The following is a 27,389-nucleotide window of genomic DNA, read 5'->3' as shown; positions in this document are numbered from 1 at the left end:
GGAAAAATGTGCTGGAATGGCATTCCAAGTCCTCAATAGTTCGTTTTTGACACTATTACAATTGCTCTTCCCCTCTCTCGTCCAGCCATGTCTATGATCTTTAAGATAACTTGTTATGTAAAATTATTTATCTAAGATGCACCTACACTGAATTTATCTGAAAAATAAAATAGTCGATATTAAGAAAAAATTTGTAAATGGAAGATTGTAAGAGAGGGTTTCGCATGCCAGCAAAAGTTACTGGCAAGCCATGTTTGGCACGGGTGCCAGGCATTGCCCACCCCTGCCCTAGCTCATTCTCCACAGATCACTGGGAAGAGGGGTCCATCCAAAAGAAGATGGGCACATGTGCAGTAAAGTCAGGTTGGTGCAGGGAAGTTGCCTGTCAGAGATCATTGACTAAAGGGTCTGGAGCTCTTACAAGCCTGTGAAAATTTGGGGGTACATAATTCCCCAAACAAAGAAGTTCTCTCTCTTAGCTCTTGCCTCTTGACTCTTGTGTCTCTCTTGCATTCACCCATGTTCCCTCCATAGTAGCCATGTGGCCCTGCAGACTCCCACACAATGGACTGATTGGCTGCAGTGGGGAGCACAAACGAAGCCAGCCTGATGCTGGACTGGACTGTGCAGACATGTTTAATCACAGCCCTGCTAAAGGCACACCTGGACTTCTTCCTTGGCAGGACCAAGGGAAATGGGAACTTGGAAACTCAGGGGTATAATTCCACAGAAATACAGCTTTCTACAATATCTCATCCTCCTGTAGAAGTATCAAAAAATTTTTTTTCTCATGACATCCCAATAAGCCCACAGGCAACTGGTGAGGATAAGGAGAGCTCCCCACTGAGAACATAATGACCTTTTTTCAGAGCACCTAAATACCAAGTAGAGGGATAGGGACTCTGTGAAATGTCATTGGAGACATTATAGATTCTAAGGCAGGAAAAAGACATGAAGAGAATAAAAATTCAAAATATTTTGTCAGTTGTAAGATTTCATGAATTTGGCAGGAATTGGAGGCAAGATGGTGAATGGGGACAACATTATATTGGTTAAGTTTAGAGCAATTACACTGATTATACTGTTGATCTAGTTGTGGTATAAGTTTTTCATGAACAGTTTCTCAATCTTTTTTTATTGCCATAGTCTAGTTTAAGTCTAGTGTGGGAGTTATTTGGAACCCTAATTTAATTATAATCAGGCTAGATTTTTAATAACATGAAGTAGTGAAAAGATCAAATGACCACTGATTCTTGTCTCATTCAGGACACAGCTAGCTGCAGACCTGTAGCCAGGTCACTAGTTGTGAGGACAAAATATTTATTTTCCTTCTACCATTCTAAGCTCTCTGGCTGGATTAGTAATCAAATTATCCTAAAACGGGCTAACAGGAAAACATAACCAAATTTATTAAGTATGGGTTCCATAAGAATGTGAGACCCTAGGACAGATAAGGAGTTAAGGTTTATATGCCATTTTGTACTAAGGAGAAGGGATTGTTGTGGTTTGGGACTTCAAAGGGAGGAACGCACTTCAAGCTTTCTTGAAAAGCGAAAGCTTGGTTAACAATTGTTTTCTGGGCCATCTTTAACAATGGGACACAGAGAGGTCTTTGGTCAAATGGGTCTTGCTAGCTCCTTCCTGTCTATCACACACTAGTTTATATTACACTATAGTTATCTAGGATGGTAGTCCCCTTCCCTGAGCAGGTACTCTATCTAAATCCCTTTAGGCAGTTAGGGAGATGAAAAAGTTTTTTTCCTGTGTCTTTGTTTCTTAAAAATAACCAGCTTACAATGATCAATAGCCCAAAGGCATATTTTGGGATAGCAAGCCCTGCTTTCTCTCAATGTTCTCAGACTTTACTTCTAATTTGAAAATAAGAGCATTGACCTGGATGAGCTCTAAGACCTGTTAAGTTGATTTTTCTGCAGAACAAAGTAGTTAATGGAAGCTTCCAAAATGTTCATCTTATCATTGAGCAGTTGAAGTAGTGAACATTTTGAACATTTTGAGTAAGCATTTTGTTTATTTACAGTTACAGTTGACATGAAATACTATATTAGTTTGAGGTGTACAACATAGTGATTAGACACTTATATACCTTATGAAGTGATCACCTTGATGATTCTAAGTACCCATCTGGCACCATATATAGTTATTACAATACTAGAGGCCTGGTGCATGAAATTAATGCGTGAGTAGGGTCCCTAGGCCTGGCCAGTGATCGGGGCGATCAGGTTCCTTGCCTCCCAGCCTCCCCGCCTCCTCCTTCCCTTGCCACCCGCAGGCCGCCACCGCACGGTCCTCCCACTGCCCACCTCCCCACCTCCCTATCTCCTCCTTGCTTCGGTCCCTCAGCTGTGACTAGTTACCCACCATGTTCCACGCCACCCCCTGGTGGTCAGCGCACATCATAGCAAGTGATTGAACTCCAGGTCTCCTGGTCAAACCCCTGAGAGGACACTTTGCATATTAGTGACTATATTCCCTATGCTCTCCTTTATATGCCTTTGACTATTCTTAAAGCTGGCAATTTTTTCTTCTTAATCCCTTTCATTTTTTTAACCCATCCCCCAACATGAGTTACTTAGCACACATTTTAATGCATAGGAGCAAAAATACATGTTTTACACTTACAGTACGGTACAGCATTTCATCCTCATATAAAATAGGCGGTAGCTGCATGATGATTACACTATATAACAATTACCTTTCCCAAGAATGTGTTAAAATATAGAATAAAGTAGCAGAAAATTAACCCTTGTAAATGAACACAATGTGCAGACTATATAATTTAAATGTTTTAAATAAGCTACTTATTTGCATAATGGTATTTTGGAAAGATTTATCTTAAAATAGCAATACTATTCATTGACTTGAAATTAAAACAAAAATAACAAGTATAAATTTGTCTGGAAAGGATGTCATGTTACTGTATAATTAGATCTATTAATAAACGTGGGCTATCACTTATTAAGCTAAATTTGGCACTGATATATATTTCAAGGTAATGGACCTATATTTTCTATTTAACAATTTTCTATTTATATTTTGCAAATGTTTATTTACTGTCATCAGTTCGCTAACCTCTATAATGAGTATACAGTTGTACAAGACAGGTCTTTTAAAATAAGTAACTCTTTAGTGTCACTTGCCTACATTGAAGTTTAAATGTGATCACTAGGGAGTGAGTTGTAGGAAACATTGTATGACATATATGAGAACACCGAGAGAAACACTACAGATAAGGATTTCTAATGTTATAAAACTAAAGAAATGTATAGACAGCATCCAAAGACATGGTAGAGAATTTTTTTTTAATATATATTTTATTGATTTTTTTACAGAGAGGAAGGGGGAGAGATAGAGAGCTAGAAACATCGATGAGAGAGAAACATAGACCAGCTGCCACCTGCACGTCTCCTACCGGGGATGTGCCCGCAACCCAAGTACATGCTCTTGACCGGAATCGAACCCGGGACCCCTCGGTCTGCAATCCGAAGCTCTATCCACTGAGCCAAACCGGTTTCGGTGGTAGAGAATTTTTGATAAACTGGTTCCATACACCAAAAAAGCATTTGACTTAAGCACCATTTAATTTTTTAAACCACTGAAATGATGCTTAGCATGAAGTTCAGTTATTTGAAAAAATTAAAGAGAAGACTATTTTATTCCTTCAAGTATTTTCCTTTAGTCCACAAATATTTAGAAGGCCCAGGAAATTATTTCTGAGAATCTGATCTAAGTAGCACTGTCCTGTCACTATCTCAGATGTTTGGTAAGAATGCAGATTCCTGAGGTTTTATGCATACATAACACCAGGTTTCTGTGTATTCCTCTGAGTCTGTATTTTAAACAAGTTCCTGGGGGTTTATTATGCATACTGAATGTAAGAACTACTCTTCTAAACATACTCTGCATTTTTATCCTACTGTTGGAAATTTTTACATGTCATTTGATGCTGGGTATTGAAGAGTGGAATCTTAAATTTGAAGGCTGAAGAACAGGACTCTACTTGGGTATTCATAAAGAAATTGAAATAACCACTTGTTTTATTTGCCATAAGTAGCTTTCTATCTTTCAATTTCTGTTTGAAATTGAGAAGAATAATAAAAAGGCCCTTTTCTATTATTGAAATCTTTGAGTGTTCTATACATTTGTGTCACATAAAACAAAGTTTAACGTAGTGAAAACTTTTTTATTATTATGTTTTTATAGATTTCAGAGTTGAAGGGAGAGGGAGAGAGAAATAGAAACATCAATGATGAGACAGAATCATTGATTGGCTGCCTCCTGCATGCCCCCTATGGGGGACTGAGCCTATAATCTGGTCATGTGCTCTGACCAGAATTGAACCATGACCTCCTGGTTCATAGGTCAATGCTCAACCACTGAGCATATGGGCTGGAGGAAACCTTTTATTTTCAGGACACGAATTTTTTCCAGAAGGATTTTTTTCCCCTTAAATTGGACTTATAATCATTTTATGTCTTTCATAAAATCAGTTTATTATCAAATTCTGTAGGATTCATTATACTTTTAAAGTAAAAAAATAAGAATTCCAAATATGCTGCATTCATGTGTAAGCAACCACAGCCTATACTAATAATACTGCTGTTTAGATTGACATTACTATCAGGACAGTCTTGAGATTACTACTGTTCTTTACCTGTAGGTATATATAGCCTTTTCACATGCCTTTAATTAACTCTTTCTCCCTCACTCCCAACTATATTATAAACTAAAATACTGCATTCACAAATGGTGATGATCTCCAATTTGAAGGTAGCAAATGATGGTAATCTCCTTGAAGACAGGAAACATTTATCTAAGTTTGTCATGACATGAAGTACAAGTTTTTACATATGGTGGGTTTCCAGTGATATGTGAACCAATGGTGATCATCAAGTTTTATTGGCTTGTGGGACACTGAAATAGGAGAAAATTATTTATATTGATCACCTTCATGAGAACTACATCTCTTTTGAATCAGAATTTTATATTTAGGCATCAATGATTTATTGACTTCTTCAGTGACTTAATTCAATGATCATCTTTTGATCATATTGGTATAGTAATCTATAAATACTGAAAACTAAATGGTGTGCAATTCCTGATATTTAAATATTCTCATTCTTTAGCTTCCAGAGGGCTTATAAAATTGATAGAAAAATGACAGTGTCTGCACTTCAAATTCCTTTTTCCTTACCAATAGTCTTCATTTGCACTAACTAGTATTTGGACAACATCCTTTACTATATTAAAATTTGCATTTCAGAAAGGAAAGGACTCCTTAAATTTTAACAATCAAATTTTATTATGTGGTTTTGTAATGATGGTGATTTTCTGAGTTACCAGTTTTCTTTCACTACCCTGTTCCCCCTTGACACATTAAAAATGTATTGATGACTTTTAGATAAATTCCAAAGTTTTTGTCCAGCAAAATTTTTAAACCCTTGGGAATTCTAAGAGTGGTAAGCTTGATAAATTCTACTCTGGTAAAATCTAATAAGAATTGCTTTTATAATGAGGATGGTTCATGGGAAGATGGTATACTTATCTTTTTATGTATCTTGTCTCTCTTCCTGACTCAACAGCTCCCCCTACGGTTCGTATTGTGCACTCAGGGTTGGCCTGTAATATTGAGGAGGAGCGCTACTCTGAAAGAGTCTACACTATTCGCGAAGGAGAAACCCTAGAATTGACCTGTTTGGTCACTGGACACCCACGTCCACAGGTGAGTCCTGAACCGTGATATTTAGGAAAACTATTTAAGTTTGTGTGTGTTTTAGATTCAAGCATGGGGGTGTAATATGCTGATTGCTGAACATTCAAGCTTGAAGTATTCATGTGGATTAAAGAAAAAAAATTGAAATTTTTGTTTTTCCATTGTGAAAAATTTGGAAGACATTTTTAAGGAAGCTATTTAAAACAAAACTACAAAATTATCTCAGTAATATAACTGAGTAATATAATTGATATGGCGATTAGTTTATGTTAGAATGTGGAACATGATTTCATGATGATATAATTGCTGCTGAGGAAGCACTTGTTCTAAAACCTGTGATGTATGAGGTCCTGTTTACTGTCCTTAGTTGTTATATTCATAGAAACCTTGGAAAACAAGTGCTGGTAGGTGCTTTATGCATTCAGATTTTCAGTCATCACCTACAGCTTTTGTAAGCTACTTAATAGCAGGAACAGATACTGGGACTTTCAAAGGGCACTACAGTTAGAAACAATGAGCAAAGGAAAGCCCTTTAGGAGTGAGAGACAGGGTTAGCTATAAGAGAATATAGTAGGTTATGCATCTATAATGTAAAAATTTACCTCGGATACAGAATATTCAGGATGTTTTACTCATTAATTGCCAATTTTTATTGTGATATATTTAACCTGACTAGTAAAAAATGTACATTGGTAATCAACACAAACACTATGATATAATGTCTTATTTGGTAGAAAAAGTTACATGTTTTAAGTTTTTGTGTTACAGAGAAAAAAAAACCCAGCTAACACAACTATATAGGGGAAAGTAAAGAGCAATGTGAAAGGGGGGATAAATGGTGATGGAAGGAGATTTGGACTTGGGGTGATGGACATAGATACAATATGTTGTATCCCAATACAGATGATGTATTGTAGAATTGCAACTCTGAAAACTATAGTTTTATTGACCAATGTTACTCCAAATAAATTCAATTAAAAAAGAGCAATGTGGAAATTTCATGACCCATCATTTTAAGCTTGTCTTTTGCTCCTGCGTTCCTTAATGCTTAATGCTCAGGGATGTTATGATGCTATCATTTTGACCCTGAAGAAAAAATAAAAATTAGCATATGAACTTCTAAGAATGAATAGATTGATAGAGATAACTATACTTAAAACTAAAATGGTAAAATATGTCCTGTAAAACTCATATTGTTAGTAATATGGAAAACCATAAAAGTAATCCTATATAATAAAGAGGTAATATGCAAATTGACCATCATTCCAACACACAAGATGACTGCCCCCATGTGGACACAAGATGGCTGGCAGTTGTGGGCAATCAGGCCAGCAGGGGAGGGCAGTTGGGAAGGACCAGACCTGCAAGGGAGGGCAGTTAGGGGTGACCAGGCCGGCAGGGGAGGACAGTTGGGGGCAATCAGGCCGGCAAGGGAGCAGTTAGATGTCGATCAGGCTAGCAGGGGAGTGGTTGGGGTGATCAGGCTGGTAGGGGAGTGGTTAGGGGGTGATCAGGCTGGCAAGCAAGTGAGCGGTTGGGAGCCAGCAGTCCTGGATTGTGAGAGGGATGTCCGACTACCTGGTAGGATTGGGCCTAAACCCACAGTTGGACATACCTTGAGGGGTCCCAGATCGAAGAGGGTGCAGACTGGGCTGAGGGACAAACCCCCCCATGCACGAATTTTGTGCACTGGGCCTCTAGCCTGGGAAATAACAAAAAATATTGTAACTCATTATGGCTAAAATTGAAATTTATAACATTTGCTATTAACTGAAAATTGATTAAAGAATGAAATTGACTTAATAAAATTGATTTCTACAAATTTGACCCATTATAATCAGAGTTGGTAGAAAAAAATTGCCAACCTGGACACATAAGGACTGAAGTAATAATTGTTAAAAGTTGATATAGACAAAGAAGCTGATATGTAAAGCATTCTTATTTTTAAATGAATAGAGAAAACAATGGAAGCCAGTGAAAAGTTTTTATTAAAATTTAGGGAGCAGGGTGAAGGAGGTCAATTGGGAAAAAAAGGGGCATCTATAATACTTTCAACAATAAAGTTAAATTTTAAAAATAATAAAAATACATCTTTTCACTAAAAACAAATTCATAATATGTATAAGCATTTAAGACATAAATTTGTATTTCTCAATGAAGCTTTTCTACATGTTTTTGTTTGAACATTTTATAACTTAATATGAGCAAAGTTCATGAAATTTCTCAATAAAATTGGTAGCATATGTGTAAAATAATTCATTAATTTACATATTTCAAATGTAACATATCAAATATTATACATTAAAAAAACCACCAGCCTTACTCACATATTTATTGAGTATTCTATATTGTAAGTTATGTTGCACTGTACAAAGTAGATCTGCCCAATGTCCAGAAAAGATATATTTATTAAATATAGTTACTTGCATCATTATTCTTTTAATATTCTTAATATTCTTATAGTTTTATACATTAGAGTATGAAAAAATGATATTTAAAATAGCAATAAATGAACTGATGCAAATTTAAAAAGCAAACAAAAACATAGAATTAACTAAAGAATATTATCTCAAAGAAAATTTAGTGTACTTATAATTTGATTATAATTTTTGTGCTTATATACATAGGACAAAAATTTCAGAATAAAAAATTTGGGATTAAAACCAGCTTCTCTTGCAACTTATGGCAAGAGAAGATTCATTACGCTCCATTATTTCTTATGCTCCATTATTCACTGAATGTGCCAAATTCTGTACCTTCTAAACTCCAAATTTTACATAAAAATGCAACTTCTTATCTGCTTTTAAGTCATCCCAGCTGTTCTGCTCTTTCTATCTCCATCCTTATCTTCCCTTAATATTAGAAATTTGTTATTTTATTCATACAGCTTCCCTTTCATGATGAAGTGCATTCTTTGATCTCTAGCCAACCCAAAATAAGTTCTGATGCAAAGGACTAGAATGTTGCCTTATTTTTCCTAAGCAATTCCATTTTTGGAAACATTTCATTGTGCTCTGATCTTAACAAAAATTTATTGTTTCAGTATTATCATTTCTGCATTCCTAGAAGTAATTCATGTGTTTGCAGGTGAATCAGTTTCAGCTCACATATCTGGTTTGAAAAATTAACTGGGCCTCTTCTTTGTCAACAAACTGTATAAGGAAGGCTGACGGAACAGCTGGGCCTTGGCAGGCTGGCCAAACACTGAAGGGCATGCTGCTGGCAGCTGGTCCTGAGGATGATTTTTCTTGGCTGATACTGTGAGGCTGGAATGGTTTTCTTGCTGCTTTGTCTAATCTGGATATTATAAGAGTTGGAAATGCAGTAGAAGGGAGAATTTCCTCATTCATTCTCCAGGAGAGTTCTTAGTCTGTTGCTTATTACTATGGCAATGAGAGTCACAATGATTTCCATTTTCAGAGCTATCCAAAGACAGTATTTCCCCCCCAATTTTAAAATTTTTATTTAAAAACATGTTAGTTGGCAATGTGTATGATCTCAGAATGTTTATGAATCCAAGGGAAATACTATAAGGTCAATGCAGTAGTTAAGAGCATGATTGGTACCAGACTGCCTGGGTAGTTGACCTTGGGGAAGTTCCTAAACTTCTCTGATCTCTGCACCTCAGTTTTCTTATCTACATAAGAGAGATGATGGGATGATGGTATTAATACTACCTTTATCATAGACTCCTTTTGAGAGTTAAATATGTATTCTAACTATATATGTACATATATTGGTATATATATATATATATATTTAACACATAAGCAATATATTGTCACATAATAAAACATATGTTGGCTTTTTATTATTTTAAGGTAATTTATGATTAGGCTCTTAGTCTTAGAATTGAATGTAGATATTAAAATAAGATTAAAAAAATGTTTCTTAGCATTCTTATAGTCTACTTTAAATTAGATTAATTTAAATACATTTTAATATTTTGTGTTTTATGCTCTGGAAAGCCTTTATATTTCTGTTTATTAGCTTTTTTTAGCTTGCGAGGACTAGAACTATGTTCAGATTACCTTGTTTAATGAGGGTTTATTATAAAGTTATATGGAGGTTTAAGAAAGAAAGGAGGAATTTGCCAGTAAACTACCAATCTAATATTACCTCTAGATATCCATAATTTCAGGATTCATCTACTCACTTCCTTTTCATTTTTTTCCTTCCCTTCCTTCCTTCCTTCCTTCCTTCTTTCCTTCCTTCCTACCTTCCTACCTTCCTACCTTCCTTCCTTCTCTCTCTCTCTCTCTCTCTCTCTCTCTCTCTCTCTCTCTCTTAATATTATCATACCAATAATAAGTTAATTATGGGTATAGTAAAGGATTTTAACAATAGGATGTTTAACATGAATGTTCCTCTCACTTTCCCACCCATTTCCAGTGATAAATATTAAATAGTTTGGTATAAACCTTCCCAACCTGTTCAGTGCATCTGCATAAATATAATTATATATGTTCATTCATTTTTTTAAATTAGATAATGAAAAGTATTATTCCATGAGTAGAATTTTTCAGCTGACCATGTGTTCAAAGGAGCAAGTATAGATCCAGCCTACTTATTCTCAATGTGTGCTGCCTTGGAAAGAACTTGTTAACAATGAAAATTCTCAGGCCCATCACATCAGAAACTCCTACTTTGGGGCCAGCAATAGGCTTGTGTCTTAGCAGGCCTTTAGGTAATTCTGATGTCCACTAAAGTTTAAGAACCATTGACTTAGTGCATTACCTTCACAAAGGCTGAATTGTACTTTGTAAAGGTACATTACATTCTACTGTGTGGGTGCATTACACATTATGGCCATTTTATTCAACATCAAACTACTTACCTATTTTCACTATCACGAACAATAATCGAATGGATACTTCTATGATGTATATGTTTGCCTACATCTTTATTACATGTATGCCAACATTTCTACAGGATACTTTTCCTTTATTAAAATGGAATTATTTGGCCAAACTTGAAAGTGAATTTTAGTTACTTCCTCACCATTAATGAATTATTTAAAAATTTGCCAATTTGATGTGTGAAAGTAAATTACACTCTATGAAGTTTAAATTTTCATTTTCTTAATCACTAGTCAGTTTGAACATTTTCCCACACAGGTCCGAATATATCAATCATTTGTACATCTTCTTTGTCTATTGGTAGTTCTTATCTACTTCTATTTTCTTACCTGTTTGCCACCTGTCTTCTTGTAGGCCTGTGGGGACTTCTTATATACTACATCATTAAGTTTAATATCTGATACATATACTGCAAATTTCACCTTCCAGTGTGTTGTCTTTTAATATTGTGTATGTTATTTTTATTCAGAGGTTTTTGTTTTTAAAAGATGAACTATTTTATCTTTTTATTTTGGGCCCTGAAGTTTTGTAACTACTTTTGCAAGTTTCCTCATGTTAATACATCTTACATTGTGTGTGTTTTTCTAACAGCTTATATTTATTTATATATTTGATGACTAAATCATCAGAAAATAGTCTTTTCCATAGTATGAAATGAGTGTTCTCTCTTTTCTTGGTCTCTCACTCTGCCCTAATCCATACAGGATAGTCAACATTATACCCAACAGCCTTAAAATGCTATTTTCTCTTCCTTTTTAAAAAAAACTGAGTTATATTTGACATATAAGATTACATTAGTTTCAGTGTACAACATATTTTTTCTTGCAATGATAAATTTAAAAACATTTTTACATTGTGTAATGTTTAGGATTAAACCAAAAGATGTTAAAAATGCTATTGCTATCATTTAAAAAGTTGCATCATTCTATTTTAATACTCTAATTATCCTTTTTTGTACTATGTTGTGGTATTTCAATTTCCAAACTTTTACAATATATTTTGGTGTATAAGAAAGCAAATCTCTTCTTTGTCACTGTTTTTTTAATATTTCCTTGATTGGCCTCAAACAGTTTTCTCTTCTCTATGAATTTGAAAATGATATTTTCTTTTTTAAAAAAAACATATTTTATTGATTTTTTACAGAGAGGAAGGGAGAGGGACAGAGAGTTAGAAACATCGATGAGAGAGATCGATCAGCTGCTTCCTGCACACCCCCCACTGGGTATGTTCCTGTAACCAAGGTACATGCCCTTGATTGGAATCGAACCTGGGACCCTTGAGTCCGCAGGCCAACGCTCTATCCACTGAGCCAAACCGGTTCGGCTGAAAATGATATTTTCATATCTCCCACCCAAATAAATGTTGGGATTTTTTTAAAAAAAATATTTTTGTATTGATTTCAGAGAGGAGAGGAGAGGCAGAGAGAGATAGAAACATCAGTGATGAGAGAGAATCATTGATCGGCTGCCCTTGCAGGCCTCCCACCAGGGATTGAACCCACAATGTTCAACCATGACCTCCTCCTTCATAAGTTGATGCTCAACCATGAGCCATGCTTGCTGGTCATTGTTGGGATTTTAATTTTATTGCATCGTTCTTGCAGTGAGACCATGTGGTAGAAAGCATGACAAATTTTACAAAGAACCTCTCAGTAGGATACTGAATATTTTAGACTTCTCAAAAACAGTTTATTGTAATCAATATAATGTGAGGATCTTTGACTTTGTTTTAATAAGAAACATGAGTATGCATATCTGGAAGGCTGGAAGATATTGACCTTTCATTTTAAAAAATAAAACAAAGAAAACAATTGACCCCCTCTTCCCCATTCCTGCCACCTCAACAATAAAGATAAATTTTAAAAACAACCTACAGCACTGACTCTAAGGACTTCCATATTCAGATCAAAACAAATTTGACATGAAAAACTAAAAAGAAAAATGTCCGTCAATTGAAACAGCTCTACTTTCATGAGTTGGCTCTCTGGATAAGATTTTATCTGAGTAATATTTTATCACTAAAATATTTTTGAAAACTACTCATTAAAAATATTTACATATGTCCAAAGACTAATATAAGAAGCATTAAAACTGTCTACTAGGTTATTACAATTCATCCCTAGGGAGTTTTTGCTTTGTGGATAAAAACAAAACAAAACAAAAATAAATAGGTCAAGACCATTTTTCAATTTTATAAAGGATCACATTCAGTCATTTGTTTGCTATATAAATACATTCTTGATGTTAAGACTGTTGCAGTGTTATTGATGTTTTTATTCTTATTCATTTTCTATGTAGATTCTAAAGTGACAATCTTAAAATGAAATTCTTAGCAAATCTTTGTAACAGATTCTTCAGTTTGAAACCATTACTGGTACCTGTGTGTTGTCTTTTGCAAATATTTTCTATACTTTGGTTCATATCTCCATATTTTTGCTAATTCAGCTATTAAATTTCTTAAAATAATGTTACTGCTTGCACATGGAAAACATACATTAGATTTTGGATTCATGTCCAATTAAGTGGGCAGAATTGAGATCTGCTATCTAATCAGAGATCATATAATATATTTATTCCTTCACATGGGTTAAATAATTTATTTTTTAATCTGTCTGATACATTAAGTAAGAGGCTTTTCAACTAAAAAAAACTAATATTTTTTTTCAATGAATCCTTGGAAAGGATATGTGAAAGGGTTTTAACCAAGCATTACAAATTTTATTAGTCACAAATTCTATATCCATAGCTACCTTTACAGTCTCTTTCTTTCATGCACATACACATACACATCTTTTTTCATTCCCTGGCAATATACAATTTTATTAAGTTCACTACAGGCCTGGTGCACAAAAATTTGTGCACTTGGGAGTCCCTCAGCCTGGCCTGTGCCCTCTCGCAGTCTGAGACCCCTCGGGGGATGACTACCTCCTGACTTAGGCCCACTCCCTGGGGGACTGGGCCTAAGCTGGCAGTCAGACATCCCTCTGGCAGCCCAGGAGCCCTCGGAGGATGTCCACTTGCCTGCGGGGAGAAGGCCTACGCTGCAGTTGGACATCCTTAGCGCTGCTGAGGAGGTGGGAGAGGCTCCCACCACCATTGCGGTACTGGCAGCCATCAGCCTGGCTTGTGGCTGAGCAGAGTTCCCTGTGGGAGCGTACTGCCCACCAGAGCACATTGTCCCCGCTGGGGTGCCTGGCCAGCCTGGGTGAGGGACTGATGGCTGTTTGCAGGTTGGCCACAGGCCCTTCAGGGTGGGGGTCCCAGGTGGGGTCCCTGGCCAGCCTGGGTGAGGGGCTGATGGCTGTTTGCATGCTGGCCAAGCTGCCCAGTGGGGACCCTCACCCCATGAGGGTGTGGCCATCCTGGGTGAGGGCTGATGGATATTTGCAGGCTGGCCATGCCCCCAACAACCCAAGCTCCCAGTGAGGCTGGCTGGAAGCAGGTATCTAGGATTTATTTATCTTCTATAATTGAAACTTTGTTGCCTTGAGCAGAGGCCACAGCCAGCCAGGGCAGCAGGGAGCTTGGCTTCCTCCATTGCCGGGGCAACCAAGTCTCCTGCTTGTTCCAGCTCCAAGGCTGCCGGCCACAATCTTGGTAGGGTTAATTTGCATATAGCTGCTCTGATTGGCCGGTGGGCGTGGCTTAAGGCATAGTGAAGGTACGGTCAATTTGCATGTTTGTCTTTTATTAGTGTAGGCTAGAGGCCTGATGCACGAAGATTCGTGCAAGAATGGGCCTTCCTTCCCCTGGCTGCTGGCGCCACCTTCACTCCTGCTGGAGTCACCTAGCCAGCCAGGTGAGGCGGGAAGCTTGGCTTCCTCCATCACTGGGGCAACCAAGCCTCCTGCTTGCTCCAGCTCCGTGACTGCCGGACGCCATCGTGGTTGGGTTAATTTGCATATAGTTGCTCTGATTGGCTGGTGGGCATGGCTTGGGGTGTAGCAGAAGTGTGGCCAATTTGCATGTTTCTCTTTTATTAGATTATAATTTTACATGGGTAAATATATTCACAACAGCTTGTTTAGGCAGAAGCTCATTTGACATGAAAAACTGAAAAAATAAAGTGCATCAATCAAAACAGTTCCACTTTGATTGATGTCATACATTTAAATAGTTTTGTTTTCACTGAATTTTATATATCATATAGGAAGGCTTTTTTGGTTCAAAACTTTAATATACTTTCAAATTGCTGCTTTTTACTCCCAGTCCATCAGTATATCCAAAGATTTTTTTTTAATTTAATGAAAATCCTCATAAATTTAGAGAGTCATTTTTGCTCCTTGGAAGATCTGAATTAATTTATAGCTTTCTCAGAATTTATCTTTTATTTAATTTCATGGAAAGTCATATATTTAGAAAACACATTTAATACCCACATCAGTCACTTGCTCAAAAAATATTAATGTACTGAATGAGATAATACAAGTAGATAATTTAGCAGAGTGCCTAGCAAAAAGTAATTGCTGAGTACATCATCATTATATTTGTGATTGAATTGTTGATAAATAATAATATATTTTATCAAATTAATAAATGTAACCTATTATTTTCATCACTACACAATTGCAGGTAACTCAATACAGTAGGTAGAGTATTCCTGTCTCTCCCATTGAAGTCGGTCTTGATCATATGCCTGGCTTTAGCTAACAGGTTTTGAGCTAGCTCAGACAAGTATGAGTCTGGATTTTGACAGTAGGGCGAATTTGAGGTGGAAGCACTTTTCCATGACTTGGGTTTGATTATCTGGAAGAATACCTGGAGGCAACCCTAGCATATTGTTATGCTGGCTCTGTGAAATTTAGACACCTACCATGATGTCTTGCAGTAAATTAGAGATATTGGAACTATCTTTGCAGAATAATAAAGAAGGTCTCAGAAGACACTAAGGGGTGGGAATGTTAACATCGATTTATTAGATCAGACTTGTTTTTAAAGATTTCCCAGGACAATCTTATAAATGCACTGGTCAGATGGACACTGGCATCTTTGAGAAGCTCAGGGGTTTATGTCCTCTGTGTACTGGGGTTGAATTTGAGGATGCTGCCATGAACTGCGATCTGTAAACTCAACAGGTTGGTAGGATTCTGAAATGGCAGGGATTGGATGGGGACATTTCATCAGCAGATACAGTGTAGATATAAATAGTGTACTGAGCAGCAATGTCAGAATAACAACCAGGTTGCTTTTATGTGTAGGGCTATGTGATAATGAATAATAGATTCTTGTGTCTTTAGGGATAAAAAAATAAGGGTAGCTGTCTAGAATGGTACTTGATTACTAAAAATGGACAAAAATGACACCTGGTGAAGAGGTTGACATTTTATACTGTAATACAAAATCATAATCATTAATCCAGTTTAAAAATCTAAACTAGTCCACAGAGCCAGCGCTCATTGTTTGAAGGCGAAACCAGGTTTCTTTGAGGAAAGACCTAGTAATATTATTAGGAGCTTACACAAAACATACAATCTGAATCTTTTTCCAAAGGGATTTGTGCCCATTTGTCACAGTAATTTGCAATGGAGAAAGAGAAATACCAAGATTTTTTGAGGGTCATTGAAGATACTGAGTCTGAGATGGCACTGAAATTAATGGACCTGTAATGCTAACACCGAGTTGGGGATAATGGGTGTCAGGTGATAAATGGAGCCCTGGCCCAGATAAGTGGGCAATGGTTATTTCTCAGACTCCCAAGTAAATAATTGGAATGGATATATTTGCAGCTGGCAGGATCCTCACATTGATTACCTGACTTGTGAAGTCAGTCAGAGTCTTTATGATAGGAAAGACCCAGTGGAATCCTATAAAACAGTTCCTCTCAATTCAAATATTAAATCAGAAGTAATACTGAATTCCAGGAGAAAATTTGAGATTAGGTAATACCATTAAAAACTTGACAATGAAGAAGTAGTAGTCTCCATTCTTCCTTAATTACCCTTTTTCTCTCTCTCTCTCTCTCTCCTTTTTTTTTTTTCCACAAAAAGCCAGGTAGATTATGGCAGATGATGATAGACTATGGAAAATAATCTAGACAGATTGTTGTTGCTGGGCCAGATGTGGTGTCTTCACTGGAACAAATCAACACACCTCTGACACTAATTGGTAGGCAGTTAGTCATTTGACAAATAAATGTTTTTCAATTCTCATCAAAAAGAATAATTTAGTTTGCTTTTAATGGGGGTGGACAGCAATCCATACGTACTGCTTCATTTTGGGTAGAGATTAACTCTCTTACTCTATGTAACAGGGACCCAGATCGTCTTGGTAATCAACAGTCCATTATATTGATTACATCATATCATTTTGATCTTTTGAACTAGCAGTAACAAGTACTCTGGATGCTATAGTGAGATAAACACTTTCCAGAGATGAGAAATAACATACCCCAAATTGTAGTGGTCTGTCAAATTGGTGAAGATTTTCTGGAGTCCAATGATCTGGGCATACTAGGATATTCCATCTAAGATTATTAAAATAAAATTGCTCTTTATAATCCCTACCACTGAGAAAGAGGGCCAGCGTATGGTAGGCTGTTTTGAATTTTAATGGCTCCATGTACTACATTTGGAAATATTGTTCCAAGTTACTTTATCAGGTAACTATAAAAGCTGTAAGTTTCAAGTAGATCTTAGAGCAAGAGAGGGCTCTGCAGTAACCCCAGGTTTTAGTTCAAACTACTTCCCTGCTTAAGCAGCAGCATCTGGCATATTTGGGGTTGGATATAAATCCTGTGTGAATTCTTTGTTAAGGGCTAAGAAGAGAATATAGATTTATAGAATCTGAAGGAAGAGTAAACTTTTTACTGCAGAGTATTAAAAGCAGTTCTTTGGTCAATAGGAAATAGGAATTTATGGTACATGCCCCCTTGGTTGGGCAATAATGTGAAACATTCTACAACATGACTCTTCGGAGGGTCCCAGTGGAATGGGGCCACAGTCACTCTCAGCAGTGACTAGCACAATAACATTTGCTGTTTTGGTTTTTCCGCCTTTCTATGTCACATTTCACAGTCCCCTACTCTGTGTCTCTGGGGTTATCTACTTGTAATCTCTTGTCTCACACTTTTTTTTTTTTTTCTGGAGAAATTCCAGGATAAGACAGTACAAGTCTCCTGGACTCATATCTAATGAGGAGTACATTTATGCACCTAGCCCTAGTTTCCTCTTCCTTACTGTTAACCTTATGTTGTTTAATTGTGATTCAGAATTATTCTACTTCTACTTTTTCAGAAGATTCATAAAGGAAAACCACAAATCATTAGTTAAGGTCTGATGTTCACATTTTGCTTTTATTTCTTAAAACTTTTATGTAATATAATAGCAGAGGTATAGATTATATTTTCCTAATGTATTCTCCCTATCTCTTTAAAAAAATGTATTTTACATGAGTTAAATCTAAGTAAAAAAGGTTGCGAGTTGATGTACAAGAAATTTTGTGTGATGAAGTTTTATGATATAAATACAGACTGAGCATTTGTTTGGTTTACCACTTTGCCTCTCATGCTTAAAACTGGATCTTCAGAGAGATCAGAAAGGAGGCCTCAAAACAGAGTCAAAATAATTAGGTGTATAAATCACATGGAATTTTGAAATTAGATGTCCTTTTATGAAATTACATAATTTAATGAAAAATATAGGTAGGAGTACTAAGATTATAACCATCATTGTATTATAGCAGTTAACATGAAATAATATTTTAAAATTATCAGGACATTTAAAAAGGAGAGAATGAAATCATTATACATATCAACATACAATTGAGAATTTATTGGTTGTATTGTTCATAGTTACGTATATCATTTTAAGAAAACAGTTTCAGTTATTTTAATGTACAGGCTCTACAGAGTGACATAGACATTGATGCATTGGATTTTGGATTTTGAATATTAGAATACTTCCATAGTTTTACTTATGTATTATTTAACTTGGGAGATATTCTACTATATAGTTTTTTTCCTCACCTTTTCAAACTTTTTTTCTAGTAGTTATTGAACTGTCAATAAAATCTAAATGCACATACCTTAACATTGTTTTAAATTAAATTTTTCATTATGGGTTGATAACCAAATTAATTTATGTTTTTGAATATATCTTAATATATGTTGTGTGTGTATATGCATATATGTATACATGTATATATTCACTTACATAGACATACTTAAATATATATACACATATAAAGACAAAACCATAAAGAATGAGTCATTTAGCCATATTGACATCTCATAAATGATCATTTGTAGTTAAATTAATCTCTACTACATATTACCGTATCCATGGGGGATATGTCCCCAAAACCTTAGTGGATCTCTGAAACCACAGATAGCACAAATCCCTATATATATCATAGGTATTTTCTTCTATACAAGTATACTTATGATATAATTTAATTTTTAAATTAGGCACAATAAGGGATTAATGGTAATAATTAATAATAAATAGAACAATTATAATAATATACCATAATGACAGTTATGTGAATGTGTACTCCTCTCTCTGTCTCTCTCTCTCTCTCTCTCTTTCTCTCTCTCTCTCTCTCTTTCTCTCTTTCTTTCTCTCTCTCTCTCTCTCTTTCAACTGAGATGGGTACTAAGTGACCAGGGCAGGTAGTGTAATACAGTGTGGATATGCTGTATAAAAGAATGATTCATGTCCCAGTTGAAACAGAGCAGAAGGGCACACAATTTCATCACACTACTTCAGAAAGTGTGTCATTTAAAATTTATGTATTGTTTATTTCTGGATCATTTTATTTAATAATTTCAGTCCATGGTTGACTATGTTTAACTGAAATTATGGAAAGTGAAACATGGAAACAACTACACTAATGATCTACTTGTGATTCTATTGATTCAGATTTATCTTCTTCACTTATGGCCAATACATTAAAGATGCCAATTAAGTTGTGTTTTCAAACTTAAATCTAATGGTATATTCTTTAGATTGACTTTAAAATATTGAAGTTTGCAATTTAAATTTAATAATTTCAGTTACAATGATAGAAAATACTACATATCCACTTCTATGTTAAATGTATTCTGTCAGTGATAATTCATAATCTATACCAGTACTGCTTTAAACACGACCTATTTGTTTCAAATTAGTCTCATCACAGCCTTTCCCTGAAATGCTCAGAGATGCTTCAAACAAAATCAATAAGAAATAAAAATCATTCTAGGATCTGAAAAAGTTGACTTTTGTCACACAAAGAAAATGCTTGTAAAATGGACTGAAAAACAACACAGTTATTGAGAATGACTCAATCAATTCATTTTTAGGAATTGTTAATATTTTATTTTGATTTTTCACTTAGTGCCATAGTATTAACAAAAACTCAAATAAACATTTATTTCCCTGACAGTTTTATCTTCTTTCATCAGCAAACATTGATTTTCTGCTTCTCCTGGTACATGAAGAAGCATCATTCCATACAAACTGGTCCCTTCTTATTACCTACTTGCCTTTGGCAGAAATCATTACATGATGTGGAGAAGCTTGAGCAGAACAAAATCCTTAGTTAATTAGTGTCTTCTCTGTTGGGTGTTATAGAAATTCTGTATTTTCAAGATGAACTGACAGGCACCCAGCTTTGCAGGATGGTACCAAATCTAAGTGATCTTTTGCATTGAAAATATGAATAACCAGCCGTAGACGATTTGGCTCAGAGGATAGAATGCTGACCTGTGTACTGAAGGGTCTTGGGTTCGATTCAGGTCAAAGGCACATGCCCAGATTGCAGGCTCAACCTCCAATAGGGGGCATACAGGTGGCAGCCAATCAATCATTCTCTCTCATCATTGATGGTTCTATCTCTCCCTTCCTCTCTGAAATCAATAAAAAAAATTTTTTAAAAAAGGAAAATATGAATAATCAGATCAACTGGCTATTTTGAATAACTTTTCATATTGCCATCGAGAAGATGGACTATAATTTTGGAGTTGTCTGTAATTGCATAGAAGCATCATGTGTTGTATAAAATGCTTATAATGACATTTTATGAGATGCAAAAATTCTTTATCAACTAATGTCTAATATTAGCCTAAAGGTTCCCTAACTCTACAATTGTACAAATGCCTGAATTGTATGTTGCACTAATTTCCAAGGGCTGCTGAAATAAAGTACTACAAACTAAATGGCTTAATATAACCAAGATTTATTTTCTCATAGTTCTGAAGGATTCTGAAATCAAGGTGTCATGATGGCCATGTTTCCTCTGTGATTTTGGTTAGAATCCTTCCTTGCCTCTTCCTAGCTTAAGGAGGCAGCCAGCAATCCTTGATGTTCCTTGACTTTTAGCTGACCATTCCAAATTGTGTCTCAATCATAGTGTGTGTGTGTGTGTGTGTGTGTGTGTGTGTGTGTGTGTGTGTCCTAGAAAGGCAGTTACCTATTATTATAAGGACACTAGTTATATTGGATTGTAGACCCACTCTACACCACTATGAACTCATCTTAACTAATTAAATCTACAATGTCCCTTTTTACAAATAAGGTCACATTCTGATGTATGGAAAATTAGGAGCTCAACTTATCTTTTGGGGACACACACTCTAACTAATAACATATATTATCTTTCTTTTAAAATAGGTAGTATCCAAAGAAACTAGAAACACCAATCATAAAAGATATATGCACCCCTATGCTCATAGCAGCACAATTTACAATAGCTAAGATTTGGAAACAGCCTAAGTGCCCATCGGCAGATGAGTGCATTAAAAAACTGTGCTACATCTACACAATGGAATACTATGCTGCTGTAAAAAGGAAGGAACTCCTACCATTTGCAATAGCATGGATGGACCTGGAGGGCATTGTGCTAAGCAAAATAAGTCAGTTAAAGAAAGATAAATATCACATGATCTCACTCATTTGTGGAATAAAATGAACAACATAAACTGATGAACAGAAAACAGATCCAGAGATCAGATCATCAAACCTCAGAGGAAAGGTAGGGGAGGGGAGGGATAAGGGGGAGAGATCAACCAAAGGACTTGTATACATGCATGTAAGCCTAACCAATGGACACAGACACCAGGGGGGTGAGGGCATGAGCGGGGTGGGTAGTGGGGTTGGGAGGATCAGGACACATATGTAACACCTTGATCAATAAAGAAAATTAAAAATAAATAAATAAAATAAATAGTTAATATCTTCACTGGGACTTCATTGAAAGGGCATTTTATACTAGGGGACTGGTGCACAGATTCATGTACTGGTGAGGTCCCTCAGCCTGGTGTGTGCCCTCTTGCAATCCAGAACCCCTCAGGGGATGTCAGAGGCCCATGCATTGATTTGGCCCAATCCCCGCAGACCAGGCTGACGGACCCCATTGGTGCATGAATCTGTGCACTGGGCCTCTAGTATTCATATAAGATCTTTGGTTAATCTCGTCCCACCCTCCCCCCTTCCCGCTTCCTTCTGAGATTCATTAGTCTGTTCATGTTTCCATGCCTGTGCAGTGAGTGTCTGCCCCCTGGTGGTCAGTGCACATCATAGCTAACTGTCAAATGGTCGAACAGTCGAAAGGTTGAAAGGTTACTTAGGCTTTTGTATATATATATAGATATGCATCATTAATCTTTAAGGAAGTTACAGTGCTTTGCCTATTGATTTTATATTTGTTGTTCCTTCCACTTGTCCATACCTTTTCTCTGTGTCTGAGTTTGTTACCTCTTCCTGAGAGTTTACTTGGTCAAAAAGCCTGCTTATGTGCCCTGTCTATGTGATCCCAGAATACCTGTCCAATTCTTACCGTAATAGATCATAGGATCCTACTTTGGGGAGTAAGTGATATTTTAGACTTCAGAGTCAAATTGCATAGTTTCAGATTCAACTTCCTCCACTTTCTAGCCCTGTGAGTATGGGTAATTTATTTATTCTCCTTTTCATTTGTGTTCCTCATGTATAAAATGGTAATAGTTGTAATTATATGATAAGGTTCTTTCATGATCAAATAAAATAATACAAGTGAAGAAAAAATCTGGAATAATGTTAATGATGTAGAAATAATAAAGCAGAATAATCTTCTTTTTTTCTTCTTTTTTTTTTTGCATTTCTCTCTCTCAGTGCATTGTGAACTCATAGAAAACAAAGGACTGGGTCTTGCATTCTCATTTTCTATCACATTAGAGTGAACATATGTCATGCTCTGCCTGGGACAGTCCTGGCTTATGGCTATTGTCCTGGTATGCTTATAAATGTCTCATCTCAATTCCCAACAGTGTCCTACTTTGGAGGATACAATGTATGAGACCATAAATACAAAAACTTTACACATATAGGATATCAGTTATTTATTAAAGGGGTGAATGACACAGCCATTATCACTTTATGCTTATTGTTCAAAATTTTAATGAATTTTTTCTATTTAAAAATACTAACTAAACATTTTTTTCCTGTGCCCATCTCATATCTTAAAATTAAGCATTTTAGGAAACCTTCAAATTCTCTTATGTAGGCACTGTTGGGAGCAGTATACCTCAATGCCTGCAGGAATGTTCCCTTGGCTGTCTCAAAGACTTAATGTGTCTTCTTATTTTATTACTCAGCAAGGATTTAAAGAAATGGGACTCAATAATATGAAGTTATTAAAGTCCTTCAGTCAGAGAAGATTCAATTCTAAACCCTCCATGCCACTTTTGACAATGGTACACATTTTTAATTATAAATGTAACAGTGCAACAAGGGGATTTTTAAGTGACTGGGGCATATTAATAAAGTATCAGATAAAAACCTGGTAACTCTTTCCTTAAAATTTGTTGCTGAATGTCAAACTACAAAGTCATAATACTAAGTCTAAATAATATAGATGATAAAAACCTGGTTTTCTCCTGAAAAGGTAAAAAGGAAAAATCACTATCAATCAGAAATAGAACAGAGTTTGCAAAAGTGAATGCTAAGACACATTCAACTTTATATAGAAAACTATCCCTAGTTAATTTTGGTAGAAGCTTCTGTTTTTTATATGGTCCAAAACAGAAATCCCAGAAGTAGAGTTCGTTCTTTCACAAGCACAGGATATTTGATGCATAAAACAGGATGGGTGATCCGTTGGTGCTTTTTCTCACATATCTTTGGATCCAGGCATACCATGTTGACCAATATATTAGTAAAAAAATTGGTAAATGCTCCAATATAGTGATGACATCTTGTAACATCATATTTATAAGTCTGAATGTTGCTAAACATTCTAGAGTAGCATGCTAGTGATTTCATGTGTTCATAGATTAAACTAAGATCTCTATTTAGTTTATTAGATAAACACACAACCTAAGTCTACAACTGCCCTCACAACCATTTGTCTACTTGAGATTTTGATTCCCTCTGATTATTCTTTGTTGTTTTTTTATGTGAGAATTTTATTTTACTTTATTATCATTTTTATTTTAAATTACAGTTAACATGCAGTATTATTTTAGTTTTAGGTGTACACCAGTGATTAGACATTACATAACTTATTAAGTGATTATTCTGATAAATCTTGCACCCATCTGACACCATCCATAGTCATTAGATTATTATTGACTATATTTCCTATGCTGTATTTTTCTATCCTCATGACTATTCTGTAATAACCAATTTGTATTTCTTAATCCCTTTACTTTTTCACCCATCGCCCCAAACTCCCTCCCACTTGGCAACTGTCAAGATGGTCTTTATATCTCTGATTCGGTTTCTCTTCTGCTTGTTCATTTATTTTGTTTATTAGACTCAATTGTTAGAGATATATTTATTGCCATTTTATTTTTGATCTTCTTCTTCTTAACGATGACCCTTTAATATGTCATGCAATACTGGTTTGGTGGTGATGAACTCCTTTAGCTTTTTATTGTCTAGGAAACTATTTATCTGTCCTTTGATTCAAAAGGATAGTTTTGTTGAGTAGCATAATCTTGATTGTAGGGCCTTGCTTTTCAAAACTTTGAATATTTCTTGTCACTCCTTTCTGGCTTGCAAAGTTTCTGTTGAGAAACAGCTGATAGTCTTATGGGAGCTTCTTTGTTGGTAACTAACTGCTTCTCTGTTGCTCCTTTAAGATTCTCTCTTTGTCTTTAACTTCTTGCATTTTAATTATGATGTGTCTTGGTGTGGGCCTCTTTAGGTTCACCTTGTTAGGAACTCTCTGTGCTTGTATGTCTATTTCCTTCACCACGTTAGGAAAGTTTTCTGTATTACTTTCTCAAATAGATTTTAAAATTCTTGTTCTCTCTCTTCTCCTCCCCACAATCCCTCGATGCAAATGTTGGTGTGCCTGAAGTTGTCCCAGAGGTCCCTTCAACTATTCTCATTTTTTTGGATTCTTTTTGCTATTCTGATTGGATGTTTTTTGCTTCCTTATATTCAAATTGCAGATTGGATTTTTCGCTTTATTCTACTGTTGATTCTACTGAAGGATACACTAATTAAAGTTCATCATTTTAATTAGTGTATCCTTCATTTCTGACTGAATCTTGTTTTATGCTGTTGATGTCCTCACTAAATTCACTGAGCATCCTTATGACCAGTGCTTTGAACTCTGCACCTAGTAGACTGCTTTTCTTTTTTGTTTAGTTCTTTTTCTGAAGTTTTGTTTGGTTCTTTCATTTGGGCCTTGTTTCTTTGTCTCCTTATTTTGGCAGCCTATGTTTGCTTCTATGTATTAGGTAAAGCTGCTACATCTCTTAGGCATGGTGGCATGGCCTAATGTAGTAGTTGTCCAGTAGGGTCCAGTGGCACAGCCTCCCCTATCACCCAAGCTGGGTGCTCAAGGTGTGCCCCTTATATGAGCTGTACAGCCACCTCTTGTAGTAGAGCCTTGATGGCTATTGGCATGTCAACAGGAGAGATTTACAAAGGCCAATCAGCTATAATAACTTGCTGGAACCACTGACTACCTACTACCTTGGAGGATCAGTTGTGCAGGGGCCCACCCACAGATCAGGATTTACTTCAATGGGGCCTGCTGAGTCTGCCCCTTGATTGTGTCACTTGTGGAGGTGATTGGGTGGTGGCACTTCAATGTGGTCTGAAGCTGTCCTCTGGGTGTGTTGACTCCGGGGCCTCCTGGGAGGTGTAGCTAAGGTCAGCAACCACCTGTGTTCTGCCCTGGGGCCATGCAGAATAAGTTACAAAGTGATTTACAGAAGGCTGCCACTTGTGCTGGGCTTGGAGTTACCCATGTTAGGCCGAGAAGTGAACGAAGGCTGGATGCTACTAGTGCTGGGCCTAGGACCACTTATTGAGAGGTGTGGAGCTCACTGAGGCCAGGTTTTTATTGTTTGAGAGAATTTAGGAAAATCTGAAGCATAAGCCAAGAGAGGCCATTTGTATGGAAAAACCACTGGGATTTAGCATGGGAGGGCCCAGAAGTTGGGTGGGGCGGGACTTCAGGGAATTACCAGGTTGAGGAAAACAGTATCATCCAGGTTGATGGAACCTCAGATATGGTGCCCACCTAATGGCTCTGTGTGGGGAGGGCTCAGAAAAGGAATAGTGGCCTCTGCCAACACCTCTGGGAGAAAACTGTCCCTCTAGTTTGTGCCTTGATGCCAAACAATTAAGTTTCTCCCTGTATGACTCTGGTGCCTTTCAAGCTGCTGCCCCAGCACTTGAGCTCAGAGGGAGTGAGTCAGAGTAAGTCCATGCCCTTTAAGAGGAACTGCCTGGGACTCCAGCAGCCTCTGTATCACTCAGCCACAATCTGACCTGGTTTTTACAACCAGGAGTTATGGAAACTTCTCTTCCTGGCACTGGAACTCTGGGCTGTGGAGGGGGGAGGCTAGTGAGAGGCTTGGACTCCTCACTCCTCATGGGGGACCTCCACAGCTGAGATATCCCCCCAATTTTTATTCATTACATGTGGGTGTGGGACCAGCCTATTCTGCATCTCTGTGGCTCCTCCAGTCTCTATGTGACTTCTTTAATTTCTTAGTTGTAGGACTTCCATTTAGCCAGTTAGCTCAATTTCCTTTTGGTTTTGAATGATGGTTTGTTTTGTAGTTTAGTTTAGTTTAGTTGTAATTTTGATGTGGTTTTTTGAGGATTTAAGTATTGCATTTACCTATGCAGCCATGTTTCCCAGAAGTCCCCTCTGACTATTCTTGAAATTCATAATAAGTCATGCACTTGGCTTTTCACACTTAGTGTGGTTTCCTGGTATCATTTACAAAAAAAAAATACAACCCAAAATTTTATTGGCTTATATGTGGGATGTCGAACTGCCAGTTTTGGCTCAGTTCCTGTAGGTCAGGCAGAGGGACCTCACTAGTGCACAAATCCATGTACTGGACCTCTAATGCATATAAGAACTTTTGTTAATCTCTTCTCTCCCTCTTCCTCCCCCTTCCCTCTGAGATTCACCAGTTTGTCCCATGTTTCCATGCCTGTGCATTGAGCATCTTCCCCCTGGTGGTCAATGCACGTCATACCTACCAGTCGAACAGATGCTTAGGCTTACATATATACTAGAGACCCGGTGCACAAAAATTTGTGCACTCGGGGGGGGGGGGGTCCCTCAGTCCGGCCTGTGCCCCCTCGCAGTCTGGGATCCCTCAGGGGATGTCCACCTGCTGGCTTAGCGCCCCCCCGCCCCCCCGGGGTATTGGGCCTAAGCTGGCAGTCAGCCATCCCTCTGAAAGCCCGGGAGCCTTCAGGGAATGTCCACTTGCCAGTGTGGACCAGGCCTAAGCTGCAGTCAGACATCCTTAGTGCTCCTGAGGAGGCGGGAGAGGCTCCCGTGATCACTGCTGTGGTGGCAGCCATCAACCTGGCTTGTGGTTGAGCAGAGCTCCCCCTATGGGCGCGCACTGACCACCGGGGG

General features: G+C 36.9%; 1 protein-coding gene across 1 annotated transcript in view; it reads left to right on the top strand.

Moving 5' to 3' along the window:
- Positions 1-27,389, top strand: part of MDGA2 (MAM domain containing glycosylphosphatidylinositol anchor 2) — a 939,200-nt gene that overhangs the window by 398,576 nt on the left and 513,235 nt on the right. Inside the window, exon 2 of the mRNA XM_006761237.2 lies at positions 5,601-5,740. Coding sequence (XP_006761300.1) covers positions 5,601-5,740 — 140 coding nt within the window. The remainder of the gene's footprint in view (positions 1-5,600; positions 5,741-27,389) is intronic.

This window comes from Myotis davidii, unplaced genomic scaffold (genome assembly GCF_000327345.1).
Source record: "Myotis davidii unplaced genomic scaffold, ASM32734v1 scaffold1032, whole genome shotgun sequence".
In the NCBI taxonomy this organism is placed as follows: Eukaryota; Metazoa; Chordata; class Mammalia; order Chiroptera; family Vespertilionidae; genus Myotis; species Myotis davidii.
Note: the sequence above shows the minus strand (reverse complement) of the source record. Positions and strands in the feature narration are given on the sequence as shown.